Source organism: Sander vitreus, chromosome 8, assembly GCF_031162955.1.
Source record: "Sander vitreus isolate 19-12246 chromosome 8, sanVit1, whole genome shotgun sequence".
NCBI classification, from domain to species: Eukaryota; Metazoa; Chordata; class Actinopteri; order Perciformes; family Percidae; genus Sander; species Sander vitreus.
Window position 1 is genome coordinate 14348091 of NC_135862.1, and position 13396 is coordinate 14361486.

General features: G+C 44.1%; 1 protein-coding gene across 2 annotated transcripts; it reads left to right on the plus strand.

The window, feature by feature from the left end:
• Nucleotides 1-6513: 6513 nt before the first annotated feature.
• znf710a (zinc finger protein 710a) lies at nt 6514-13361 on the plus strand. 2 transcript variants are annotated; one of them, XM_078256941.1, is made up of 6 exons: nt 6514-6594; nt 8556-10010; nt 10719-10910; nt 11009-11183; nt 11614-11751; nt 11861-13361. In XM_078256941.1, the coding sequence occupies exons 1-6, from the start codon at nt 6550-6552 to the stop codon at nt 11938-11940; spliced, it is 2085 nt and encodes a 694-aa protein (XP_078113067.1). In that variant the 5' UTR covers nt 6514-6549; the 3' UTR covers nt 11941-13361. The 2 variants fall into 2 exon arrangements, with proteins under 2 accessions (XP_078113067.1, XP_078113068.1); XM_078256942.1 differs by having other exon boundaries at nt 12569-13361.
• Nucleotides 13362-13396: the final 35 nt, after the last annotated feature.

Here is a 13396-nt window from a genome sequence, read left to right on the forward strand (position 1 = left end):
CATTTTCTTCTTAGAATTTATTTCCACTGAAATGTTCCTGTCTTTCAGAGCTTTCTTCTTTTTTTTTTCCTTTTTTTTTTTTTGCTATGCTTTTCTCTCTCTGCTTTATGCTCCTTTTGCTCTGTATCTTTTTTTGTCTCCTCTCTCTGTCCTTCATTTTCTCCTTCCTTTTTTCTTTGGCTGCTTTTCATTCTGTTTTCTTTCATTGTTTTTCTTTTCTTTCTCGCCTAGGGACCCCGTTTTTTTTTCTCTTCCTCTATTCAGGTTTTCTTTATTCTCTTTTCTGAATAGTTGTGGTACTTTAAGGGGAAGGGGAAGGCGAGGGAGAGGGGAGGGAGGTTAGTTTCAGTCAAAGCTGCAGAACAAAACTTCCTCCCACACCACATGCAGTGTCTCTTGAAATGAGTTTGTCACTGACTTGAAGACACACTCCCCCATCCTATGTATACCGCCATGGATGACAACCCTACAGTGAATTGGTATTAGACCAAGAGACACACACATGTTCTATAGTGATGATTGTCCTCTTAAATATCAATGGGGCATGTTGTGAAGAGCCTCTGTGTCCCAGTCTCTGTTTGTGGTTGAGCAGTGTTAGTTCAGTGTGCAGTATCACATGGTGACACATGATGTGGTGGTGCGTTAAACCTACCACAGCTGTGTGTGAATACGATTATCTCCCAACTGAGGTGCGTAGAGGGATGCATTTGTGCTTCACAAGAACATCTTCATCACTGCGGGGAAATGACAGGCTACCTTACAGGAGGCAGCCCCATGTCGAGGCGCTCTACCTCCTCAACGGCTTCGGTCTCAGTGGAACTCCACTCAGATTAGCACGAGCGTAGTCCACTAGTAAATCAAAAATAATAAAATCATAATTCAGTTTATAAATTTGATGACGCACTGTAGCTGTCGACGTGGAAATGGCAAAATAAGATGACTACACTCCTGAAAGACAAAACCACAGCAGCCAGTTAATCTCTAGATATCATGACAGAAATCATTCCTCTTTCTTTATGATAGTAAAAAGACTACAGCCTCCTGCACCCATGCTTTCCATCTCACAGTCACACACACTCACACATTCTGCCCATGACAATTTAATGCATGACTCAATGGCATTGAAAGTGGGTTGGATAAATTGGAAATGATTAAAAATGCAGAATTGACAGGGAAACCGATAAAACTTTCTCTCTATAAGTAAGAACCAAAAACCAGCATGATGGAATGGCAGGCTTGAAGGGGAGAGAAAGGTGAAAGACAGATGAAAGTGAAGAGAGATAAAAGCCGGAGTGAGGAGGGTGTGGGATAAAGCAGGAGGAAGGGAGGCAGAGATGAAAGCAAAATGAGAAAGATAAGAACAGAGTGAGAGAGACAGAGAGGGAAACGGAGGAAGAGATAGATAGTGTACAGAGCAGAGAGAGAGGTAACCATGGAAACAGGAGGAAGGTACAAAAGAAGAGATAGACAAAGGGTTTGATTTAAAAGAATGAAACTTGGACGAAAGAAAAGTAATTCCGACTGAAATTTGTTACCGGGAGGTGGAGGAATAATACAAAGGAGTGACGTCCATAGAGGGACAGTGGCTGTGTCCCCACTGTCTGTTGTGTGTGGTCGCCTCTAACCAGCATATAAGGCACTCCAGAGACCTCTAGTGTTAATAGGCTTCTGAGGTTCATTGTGGGCCTCACCTTGACTAAATCTGGGGCCGTTTCACTATATAGACACCTGCATGATTGCGTGTTTCCTTTATGTACGTCCGTCTGTCGCACAAAGATTTCAGCACCTATAGAGAAAAAATATGGTAAGACTATACAGTATATTTTCTAAGCATACTTTTTCATGAATCATATAGCAGGAAGAGACTTCAGAGCGACTAAAATAGGATAAAGTACCTTGGTGATATTCCTCTCCCACCTTACTGCAATGAAAAACTGCATTCCTGATAAGACGATATGAGTTCTCCGTGGTCCTACATTGTGTTTGCTGACTTATTGAATGAACTTGAGGTGCATGTTGAATTCTGTACTGTTGACTATCCTTTCCCGTTGAATAAATGCAATGTGCCCATATATTAGGATTCATATTTGTATATCTATATAGAGTTATAGACAGACAGAGGGTTTTTATTCTGTGGTTTTTGAGTCTCTTGTGGCTATCCCTCTTTCTCCCTTCCCCCTCTCTGTTTTTCTCTCCTCTCTGTCTTTCTCTTTCGTCCTCTGTCTCTGTTTCTCTCACTCGCTCCCCCTCCCTCCCTCCTCCCTTTTTCTCTTGATCTCTCTCTCCTCTCTCTCTTGCTCTCCCATGCCCCCCTCTTTTCTCGCTCTCTCTCCCTTCTCTTTCTCTTTTTCCTTCCATAGCTCTCTGTCTCACTCCCTCGCCCCCCTCTCTGTTCCTTTTATATCCTCCTTGCTGAATGCTCTTCTCCTCTCCTCCCTCAACTCTGTCTTTTCTCCTTTATATTCAGTCTTTTTTTTTTTTAAAGCTCTCCCCACACTCCTTTCTCCAGTGTTGTCTCCAAGCAGAGCTATTTCATTGCTAATATTCTGTCTTTCCATTTAGTACCCGCACTTCAAAATGGGGAAAGTAATCTTTTATTTAGGTTTAGGTTTTTTGCTTTGGCCATCTCTGCATCCTGTCTTGCGGTGTGCGTAAGAATGATTTGTTGAGTGAATTTCAGACTTGATTTGTTTAAATATACAGGGGGGAAAAACAAGCAGACATGGAAAGCATCAATATTGAAACAAATGCAGAATATGCTGCAGATTCTTGTTTGTTTATTTGCTTGAAGTTGCAAGCGATTCACCTATAGTCTACCTTGTCTAATCATGTATGCTTCACATTTAAAGTTGCTCTCCCTCGCAGCAGTGAGTGAGGCAATACTGATAAAGACTGAAGCTTTGTTTTTTTCAGTTTGTGTTCTCCTGTTTGTGTGTCCAGTCTGTTCTTACTGACCTTAATGGAAGAAGCTGGAGGCGTGCGACTAGGGTGTGGCTGCTTTTATACAGTTTTGCTATATTCCATCTGCATTGCTTAGATTCAAGCTGTGTGATTGTCTGTTCTGTGCTTAAGAAAAAGCCTGCTGTGCTTTTTTTGTGAAAGCTTAATTACAACAGCTAATCATGCTTGAGACGTACTATTATATCAGCATGCCATGCAGAGGTGAGACTGATCCAGCACTGGAAATAACAGAAGGTGTGTGGGCTTGCTGCATTATAGACACAGGTCTGAGAGGAACAGCCGGCTAAAACATTATCAGTCCAATAACTCAAAGTTCAACACACAGAGCAAAGTGGTTCCCCTTCTTTTTCCGTTTCTGATCAGAAGAAAATCCTCACCTGAATGCCCCAGCTATAACAACCCTATACACAAACCTACACACTCATAGCATGCCTGACAGTGAAAGGATGTTGAATTATAGCCATCACCTAGCACAGCGACTCACACACAGTCAGGGCAAACTCAGGCTATATGCAGCCTGTCACTAGGCTGGATGAAGAAACAACACTGACAATGTGAGCTCACTAAACGTACAGCAGGAGTGTGTGTGTGTGTATATATAGAGACTGACCTACAGCTGATACACAACTGAGCTTCTCTAGTATATTGTCATTTACATTTCTCAGAATGTGTACTCACGTTCGTTTAAACCGGAAATAAAGAAGAAAGAAAACCGGGAGTTGTCATCAATGAGTCCACTGCAGTTTTATGATTCATTGAGCTTTTCTCAGGGGTCAAACAGACAGCTGAATATGCCCCCCCCCCACCTCTCTCTTTCTATCCTGCACTCTTCCTCTTGCTGTAAAAAAAAAAAGTTATAACTTTGACCTATATCATAGAAAGGATGTGTCACTGCACTGCATGGTTGTCCTCCCATAGATAAACAACGCACAGAACCAGGCCAAGTTTTCACAAACGGACAAAAAGTCGTCGGTAGAAATACAGTAAGTCATACGGACACCCGTGTCAGAAGTGTGTTGTTTCAGGGCTGTGTGGAACTGAAAGCGTGTTGGTGTCAGTGGTGTGTGTGCTTGTCACTGATCTCAGAAATCAGACAAATGCGCACACGCCACCACACACAAACGCACATTTGAAATCCCAGTTGAGGGTTTGTACACTTGAGAGCAGGGCAACGGTTTACATCCCTTACTCTCTGGCTTTCGCATATGCTCATAGGAACCTGTATAATCTAAGAACTGAAATGTTACGCTTATTATCCACCGTAGCCTTTCCCACTATTAGTTTTCCGTAGCCTCCAATACACACACATGAAAATGTACCCAAAGTAAATGGACAAGTGAGCAGTTTTTTTGCTGTTATGAAGATTCAGGCCTGGAAAGGAGCCAGTGTATTTCTTCCCCAAACTTTTGTTGTCTGTGTCTTTTTCATTTTCCCCATAGGCTAGTTCTGTGTTGTTTTATGTACGTGTCCCTTGTTGTTTCTTCCATGTGGTTTCTTTGTCTTTCAGCCTCTTATCTCTTTGTTTCTTCCCTTGCTCTCCTTCTATTTTCTCTCCCATTCTCTCCCTCGACTTCCTGCTATCTCTCCCCCTCACTCACACCCTCACTCAATCTCTTTCTCTCTCCCTCCCCTCCTTCCCTGCCTCCCTCGCGCTCACTCTCATTCCCTATCTCTCCCTCCTCCCCCCTCCGCTCCCCTTTCTCTCTATCTTTCTCATTCTCGCAGCACTCCCAGCCGCTGATGATTGATCAAGGTTTTCAAGGTTTGCCCTTTCCTGTTATTTAGTAGGAAATGTTTATGCACAGTCCTCAGCCTTACAGTCACAATTGGCATGTGTCCACACAGTGTTTGTCTCGCTTGCCTGCACCTATACATACATTTCTCAAATGCACTTTTTTTATTTTTCTCCCCACACATTTTCCCCGTGTTTACTAGTTAAAAGGGGTAAGGTAAGCTCTGGTATAATAGAATACCTGTCTAATTATCAGGATCATCTTCAGTGCTGACTACTTAAGCACACAACCTGTACTTAGCCCGCAGGTACTCTGCCGCACTGTTTCTCAACACAGCCTGAAAGAAATCTGGAAGTTCAATAGTTAATGTCTTCCCTTGCTGTTTTTCCTTTTCCTCACTCTCTCCGTCTCTCTATCTCCTTTCCTCTCTCCATTCCCTTTGCTCTCACCCCCCCCCCCCACCCCCCTACCTCCACCTCCTCCTTCTCTTCTTTATTCTGCACCCCCTCCTCCCCTTTCCCTTTTCTCTTGCTGATGGACTCTTCTTTTTTATTTTCAAACTCCACCATCCCCCTTTTTTTCTTCTCTCTTTTTCTCTCTCCTTCTTTCCTTTCACTGAATTTTTTTTCAACGCTTTCTCTATCTCTCTTCCCATCCCATCCCCACCCCTCCCCTCTCCACCACTCCCCCTCAGCTCTTTCTTTTCTCTCTTTTATTCTATTCTTTCTCTTTCTTTTGCCACATCCTTTCTTATGCCTCAGCCCCCCCCCACCCCCTCTCCTTTTCCTTCTTCCTCCTTTTTGCTGCATTCTCTTCTTCCCTCCCCCCACCCCGACTCTTTCCTCTCTCCCTTTTTCTTTCTGTCTCTCCCACCACCCCTACCCCCCCTCCTCGTCCTCTTCCTCCGCTCAGCTTCACTCCCCCTCCCTCTGCTTCTTTCTTCCTTATTCTTTCTCCCCCATGTCTGTCTCCCTCCCTCCCTCTCCTAACTGCTTTTCTCTCCTTTCTTTCTCCTTCTCTTTTCTTTTGTCACTCATTTTTTCTCTTCTGTATTTCTCAGACAGTATACTTCAGGCTGCCTCAATAGTTAATTAGTTAGAATCTAGAAATAATGGCAAACTGCACAGTCTTTGGAAAGTTAAAATTTTAGCATTTCTCAGACATTATCTGTCTGACTGTTTTGCTGCTGACAGACGCACCTCCACCCATAGTCTCTCTGAGTGTTTTTGCGTGTTGTGAAAGTGTGTACGTGCCTCTATGTGTGCCTGCATACATACATATATATAAACATGTTTGTGGGTGTGTAAATTCCCATATATCTGTGTGCACGTACAGAGAGAAACCACTGATTAGATTGTATAAGTGTTTGTGCGTTTGAGCACACACTCATAAAAAAAGGAAATGCAAAGTATAAAGTGTGATCAAGAAAAGATAGAGCTTGTGTCTCTCTGTGTGCCTTCAAGAGAAATGTGTGTTGAAGGGTCATGCTGAATTGTATGTAGTGAGAAAGGGAGATAAGATGTGTGTGTGTGTGTGTGTGTGTGTGTGTGTTTGTAAGAGAAAAGAGGAGAGAAAGAGAAGTGAGATGGGAAGGAGAGGGTGGGAGGAAGAGAAAGAAATGGGGTGATGATGTGTGTGTGTGTGTGTGTGTGTGTGTGTGTGTGTGTGTGTGTGTGTGTGTGTGTGTGTGTGTGTGTGTTTGTGCGGGTGTGCGTGTGGTGGGGTGGAGGGGGGCAGGCACAGTCAGTTCTGATAACAGCAACAGTAGGAGGAGGATGAGCCGTGGGACCGCCCCACTCTCCTACAGATATAAATAGGAGGTGGATTTTTTTACTCCACTCATTTCTCCTGAAGGATGAGATCCCTGAAACACCTCAAACATCACTCCAGGAACAATGTGGTGAGTTTGTAACCAAAAGATGGAGAAAGATGTGTTGCTGCTAGGGGTTAGAGGGGGTTGGTGGTTACTTGTTTGGCAGTTTGTTAGTGAGGTATTTACACTCTTGTCTGTTTGTGAGTGTGAGAGGAAGCGAGATTACTTTTTACATTCATATGAGTACCGCAGTGGGTAACATCTTTAAAAAAAAAAGATAAGAGTTGTGTCTCTGTCTCTGCCGCACGTTTTCTGCTGCTGCTCTAATTGTTTGTCCTTAGGTGTCTCTCAGATGCAACTTTAAATGTGAAAGTACGGACTCTGGCAATTACTACCCTACCTTCTCTTTCTCCTTGTCATTTGTCTTTTTCTCTTTCATTTTGTCAGCCTTTCATTTTGCTGTGCTTTTTCTTCTCTCTCCGGCTCCCCTCCTTCCACTCTTTCTCTCTCTCTCTCACTCACTCACTCTGTCTTTCTGTCTCTCTCCGCCCCCCCCTCACACACCCCCTCCCTCTCCTTTTCCTTTCTCTCTTCCCTCCTCTCACATGCTCACTCAATCTCTCCTTCCCCTTCCCTCCCCTCCCTCTCCTCCCCTCTTTCTTTATCTTTCAGCCCCTCCATCTCATTTCTCTCTCTGTCTCCCTCCACTCCTCCCCCGCCCACAGCTCTTTCTCCTTCTCTCCATACCTCCCTCCCTCTCTTTTCTCTCTCACACACACACACACACGCTTTCAAATACACACCCAGTCTCTTTCCTTTTCTTTCTCACAAACACACAGTCTGTCTCTGTCTGACTACTTTAAAAGCAGTAATTATAAATGACGTGGTTATCAGGGCATCCAGGTCTACTCCCCTCTCCCAACACACACACACACACACACACACACACACACACACACACACACACACACACACACACACCTTTATTCCTGCTTTATCTCTTATTATTTTTCCCTTTTCTACATCCACTCTTTCTCTCTGTATTGTGTAAGGAAAGGAAGCAGATTTTGCTGGTGAGTATGGCACAGAATGAAGACTAGTCTGAAAAGAAAGTAGGGGTCAGAGCTTCTCTCTATACATTTTCCTACCGCTCAGATCCATGCTGAGAAATAACCTAAAACCAGTGGACTACAATACTCGCTTCTCCTTTACCACGGACAAACAGTTTGGTTGTACCACAATTTCTTACTCATAGTTTCACTGTTCTGCTTTTACAGGCGCCGGGGTAAACATGTGCATGTGGGTCTGAAACACTTCCGAACCATACAATTATGTTAGCGAGTCTTTTGCATCGGTCTGGAATACAGAATGAGCTCGAAGCTCAATTGACTGTCTGTTATGGATATGAGACTGCCTGCCGGCATATATCATCTTGTTAAGGAAGCCCAGTGTGGCAGGCATTATGAAGTCAGCTACGGCATGTGTAGAGCTGAGACACTTTGCTCCTCGTGAATGTGACAGATAGACCCAGCGATGAGCTGACTTTGGTCAGCCAGGCTGTCCCGGGACCCCACAGGAAGAGCTGAGGACAGTCCACGGAAGTCAACTTCCTGGCTGGACCTGCATCCCTTGTTGTGTTCTTTATTATTCTAAAGCCTGTCAAGGAAGGAAGCGGGGTGCTAACATAGATCTGCCTTATCTCCTCAATCAAATGTTTTGTGGATTCAGACCAAAGAAATGACGAATTCAGCTCTCACAGAGTAACCCTGAAAAACATTCTCTTAATACTCTTCTGGAGCCCCGGGAGTTGCTTCTGGTGTCAGTCTGGATTTAAAAAAAACTAAATCATATGATAATTTCAATATTCTGGCAACACAAAACCTTTTGTTTGTATTACAGTAATAGGAATGTTACCAATAGCATAAGGCTACAATGGGAAAAGGTTATATAAGGCAGGATTTGTAACAAAGGAGTAATAAAAAAAAGAGACATATTATTTCTTTAAGTTCATTTTTTAAAACTTGTATGTTCTATGTGTTTTCTTCCAGGAGGAGGAGAGTAGCCGCTTGTTGCGGACCTACCCCAAGATGACAGAGGGCCACGTGGATGTGGGCACGCAGACAGAGCCTGTGGTCGTGCTATCTCTGGCTCAGGCTGCTGTTCTTGGCCTCATCTCCCAGAATGAAATCTTTGGGGCCACTATTGCTCCTAATGGCTTTTACAAGGGGGAGCCCAGAGAGTGCCCCCCTCCTCCACCTGAGGCAATGGAGTATGAGTATGCAGATCAGCTAATAGGGGCCAACGGGGACTACCTAGCTGAGCCCGCTGGGGAGCCGGAGCCCCAGCCCCACTGCAGTGAGAGAAGACGGCCTGGGCCCCGTGGGAGGACAAAGAGGCCCAAGAGTGAGGAGGGTCACCCACACAAAGTAGCAAGTCCACAAGCTCAGGTTAAAGGTGAACGGCTTGAGTCTGATACCCCTCCTTCCTGCATTCACATGAACAGTAGGCAAAGTCCTGGCAAGTCAGAGGATCCAGTCGCCCAACAAGGTTCTCTAAAAGAGTGTGTGAGCGATACACCCAGGTCACAAACAGACAGACAGCCAGAACAGGAAGAAGAGGAAAACACTGGTAGAGAAAGAGAGAGGAAGGAAGAAGAATTGGTGGTGGAGGAAGAAGAGGAAGAGGCACTAAACCTCAAGACAAGTGGTGACACTGGCAGTCCTCTGGAGAGCCGCTATTATGAGTCCAATGAGGTGGCCTACGAGTCCACTGACATGGCCCTGCCAGGAGAGTATGAAGAGAACGGCCAGGCCATGCTGTGGTCAGACCCAGAGGGCCTTGCCAGGCGAATGCAGATCGACCGGCTGGACATTAACGTACAGATCGACGAGTCTTACTGCGTAGATGTGGGAGAGGGTCTGAAACGCTGGAAGTGCCGCATGTGTGAGAAGTCATACACATCCAAATACAACCTTGTCACTCATATTCTGGGCCATAATGGAATTAAGCCCCATGAATGTCTACACTGTGGAAAGCTCTTCAAGCAGCCGAGTCACCTCCAGACTCACCTGCTCACCCACCAGGGAACCAGACCTCACAAGTGCACCGTTTGTGAGAAGGCCTTCACGCAGACCAGCCACCTGAAGCGGCACATGCTGCAGCATTCGGACGTCAAGCCCTACAGCTGCCGCTTCTGTGGCCGCGGCTTTGCCTACCCCAGCGAGCTGAGGACCCACGAGAACAAACATGAGAACGGTCAGTGCCATGTCTGCACCCAGTGTGGTCTCGAGTTCCCAACCTACGCACACCTGAAGCGTCACCTGGCCAGCCACCAGGGCCCGACCACATACCAGTGCACAGAGTGCCACAAGTCCTTTGCTTACCGCAGCCAGCTGCAGAACCACTTGATGAAACACCAGAACGTGCGGCCCTACGTTTGCCCTGAATGCGGCATGGAGTTTGTCCAGATCCACCACCTCCGACAACACGCTCTCACTCACAAGGTACTGGCAGAGCACACCCTCGCACTTAAGGCACTGAAACCTAAATGATGTGCCTGTGTCTACCAGAATATGCTGGCCTAATGCAACAGCACATACTAAACCATCCATCCATCTCCGTCCGCTTATCCGGTATCGGTTCGCGGGGGTAGCAGCTCCAGCATACTAAACCTTTATTTAAAATAGAAAAAGTATTTTAGCTTCACTCAATCAGAGTTTTGTATGAATCCTGTATGAAATGGGAGGGTATATTGCACACTTGCTCCACAGCCTTTCCTCCAAAACCAGTTGCTTTGTAAACATAGCCTTCAAAGGCCTTGAGTTTTTTTGTTTGGCTCAACCCCCCACTTGCATGTGTTTTGTGTTGTGTCGTTTGCAGAGCTACTTCCCTTTGTGTCTGATGAATCACCCTGGTCTTCTCTCCATTTCATTATATAGTCTGTTTTATTCTCTATGGGACAAACATTTTGTTCATGGCATTTGCTTTTGTTAAATATTTTAATAATTGTTAAAATAAAAAAAGTTTTTTTTCTTCCATTGTTAGACTTTATTCACTTAGTCTTTCAACACAGGGGGGGGGATAATGTAATCTATATGTGTTGAATCAAAACCCTTGTGTGTTTTCTCCCTATGACTCATTATTTATTTCCCTCTAAACCATATATCTAGCCAAAGTAATATAAATGCCCAAACACTTTTTTGTTTCTACAGGGTATGAAAGAATTCAAGTGTGATGTCTGTGCCAGAGAGTTCACCCTGTCTGCCAACCTGAAGAGACACATGTTGATTCATGCCAGTGTGAGGCCCTTCCAGTGCCACGTCTGCTTCAAGACCTTTGTCCAGAAGCAGACCCTTAAAACGCACATGATTGTCCACCTGCCGGTGAAGCCTTTCAAATGCAAGGTGAGTGAAACAAGTGTAGTTTTACTTCAAGAACAAACTGGGTCCCAGTGGGACAGAGCGGGGAAGGGGTACTGACTAATTGTGCTCTTGTCTCTCAGGTGTGCGGAAAGTCTTTCAACAGAATGTACAACCTCCTCGGCCACATGCACCTCCACGCCGGCAGCAAGCCCTTCAAGTGCCCTTACTGCACCAGCAAGTTCAACCTGAAGGGCAACCTCAGCCGACACATGAAGGTTAAACACGGCATCATGGACACCTCAATAGACGGACAAGGTGAATATCTCCATCGATTATCCTTAATTACACTCTCTGCATTGAAGTAGATGAAACTCCTTGATGATATTTGAATTTGTCGATGGGTTACGTGTGGTAAATTTCCTAGTGTGACTGCTCCGTGGGCTTCATGTCGCATTATTGTCACTCAGTCTACCCCTAATGCACTTTGACTCAGCATGTACTGTAATCGAGTGGCCGAGTGTTTTGATGTTTCTCTGTCACTCCCTCCCTGTGTGTTTAGTAAATATAGCAGTGCCTGGATTAGACATGCCTGTCTCTATCAGTAGAGACTGATACTGAGGCAGGGGAGGAGGGACAATCTACTGGCTGTCCTCAATGAGGCCGTGTGTCTTTAGGAAGAGCTCTGTATGTGTGTGCTGTTAAGGACAGAGTGGGATCATATGTGTGTATTTGCTTCCTTCATCAGAACCCCCCCAGGACACAGATGGCCAGGAGGACTACGAAGAGGAGAGCTTTGAATTCAGCGAGCGAGAAAACCGAGCTAACAACAACAACACACCAGACATTGCTAAACTATCTCAAATGGAGTATTACAGCACCTATGGTAAGGGCGCAGGGCGCTTTAGCACTGTGTGAATTATTGAAATGACCCAAAACTGAAAATAAGTTTGAACTTATGAAAATGTATTGGTTTTTTGTGTTTGCTTTTAAAGGCATTGTGCTTGGGTTGTTCTTTGAGTGTGCGAAGAAACCCAGCAAACTGCACATTCATTTGCACTGGAATCACTCGTAATGCTACAGAATTTGGAAATGTATGCTTCTTAACTTTATTACATATTTTTCATCTCTAAAACACAGCAAATCTACTGAATAAATATATTATATTTGAGAAAAGCGGATTGTCTAAAACAGGAGCATTTAGGTAAAAAAATATCTTTATAAATAAATAGATATTGTCAGTTGTCAGTATTATCTGAGCCGGATTTAAACAGAACATTTTTAAGCATAAAAGCATATGGTGATGTTATACTGTACTTGCTCATTCAGACAATCCCGGTCTCTCTCAGTCTGCTGGGGTAAACTAATGTGAAGGGAACAGTTTATTTTACTTGCCAAATCTTATTAAGTTGCAGAGGTTAATGATTCACTTTGATTTATAATGTGATAAATTAAATTTAAAGTCTGCAGAATGAGTTAAATTCCATTGGATTTGCAATCTGTGTTTTATTGTATAATACTGTACAGAATACATCAGTCCTCTCGTATGTTGGCTGGTACTGTAATTAGTGCATTGCACTGAGGACCACTGTGTCTACTCTTTATGTTTCTGCATTAACAAGCATCACCCTGTAATCTATGAATGTAATTGTTTCTGTGGAATGTTTTAAGACGCTAATCAAAATACCTTTTTTTAATGGTAGGACCCCTTTACCAAAGAATTGGATCAAATCTTGCAGCTACGGGGACTGTAAGTCTCTTTTCCTTGCTGTTGTGTTGAGCTGGGACATTGGATTTCTTGGGGTCCAATCGCAGACCTCATGAAATTACATTCAGGTTTCCCTCCCACCCATCTGTAGATCTCCTCAAAAGATTACCACAGAGAACAGGCTGTGGTACAGCTTCTCTTTCAACAATCCTCACCATTTCCCTCATCCATGCCTTCACGAGACGAGACTGCAGCATTTTTCCAAAAGCAATGCAAACCCTGCATTCATATTGCAGTTCTGTTTTTTTATGGATGAATCTCAACAAGAAGTGTCCCAAAAAAAAACTCGAGACACAAATATTAAGTGCCCCAGTGTGTCTGCAAGAGCATGCCATCCATCATGCTGTACTCTGGTCTCAAGTGATGAACGACAGCCTCCCAACATGTGACAGGGCCACGGACCTTGTGGAAAATGATTTGGGAAATGCTCAATATATTCAGTTTCCCAGTGTTTAGCTTTTCAAACTTCTAACCTGCAAAACAAGGTATCCATTTGCGATGTTGGTATAGCGCATTTAAAATACTGTAAGAATGCTCAATTTTGTGAGTTTTTCAGCTTCTGTGTTCATTCCATCACTGTTTTAGTGGTGATATAAAAAGGGGAAGACGTTCATCTTAAATGGCTTTCTGTATTAGACATTAGTGTGGAGATAATGTGGATAGAAATGTATGTAAAATGTTGTGTACCAAACAATACTGTAAAATAATAAATTTATTTACCTTTGAAATGCTTGACTTTCGTTTGCTTTCAAACAACCGAAAA

What these genes read in the sequence shown, in the direction of transcription:
- znf710a (XM_078256941.1), top strand. Translation starts at nt 6,550, where the DNA reads ATGAGATCCCTGAAACACCTCAAACATCACTCCAGGAACAATGTG. An exon ending in ATCACTCCAGGAACAATGTG is followed by an intron (nt 6,595 to 8,555) that starts GTGAGTTTGTAA and finishes GTTTTCTTCCAG; the next exon opens with GAGGAGGAGAGTAGCCGCTT. An exon ending in CACCTCAATAGACGGACAAG is followed by an intron (nt 11,184 to 11,613) that starts GTGAATATCTCC and finishes TTCCTTCATCAG; the next exon opens with AACCCCCCCAGGACACAGAT.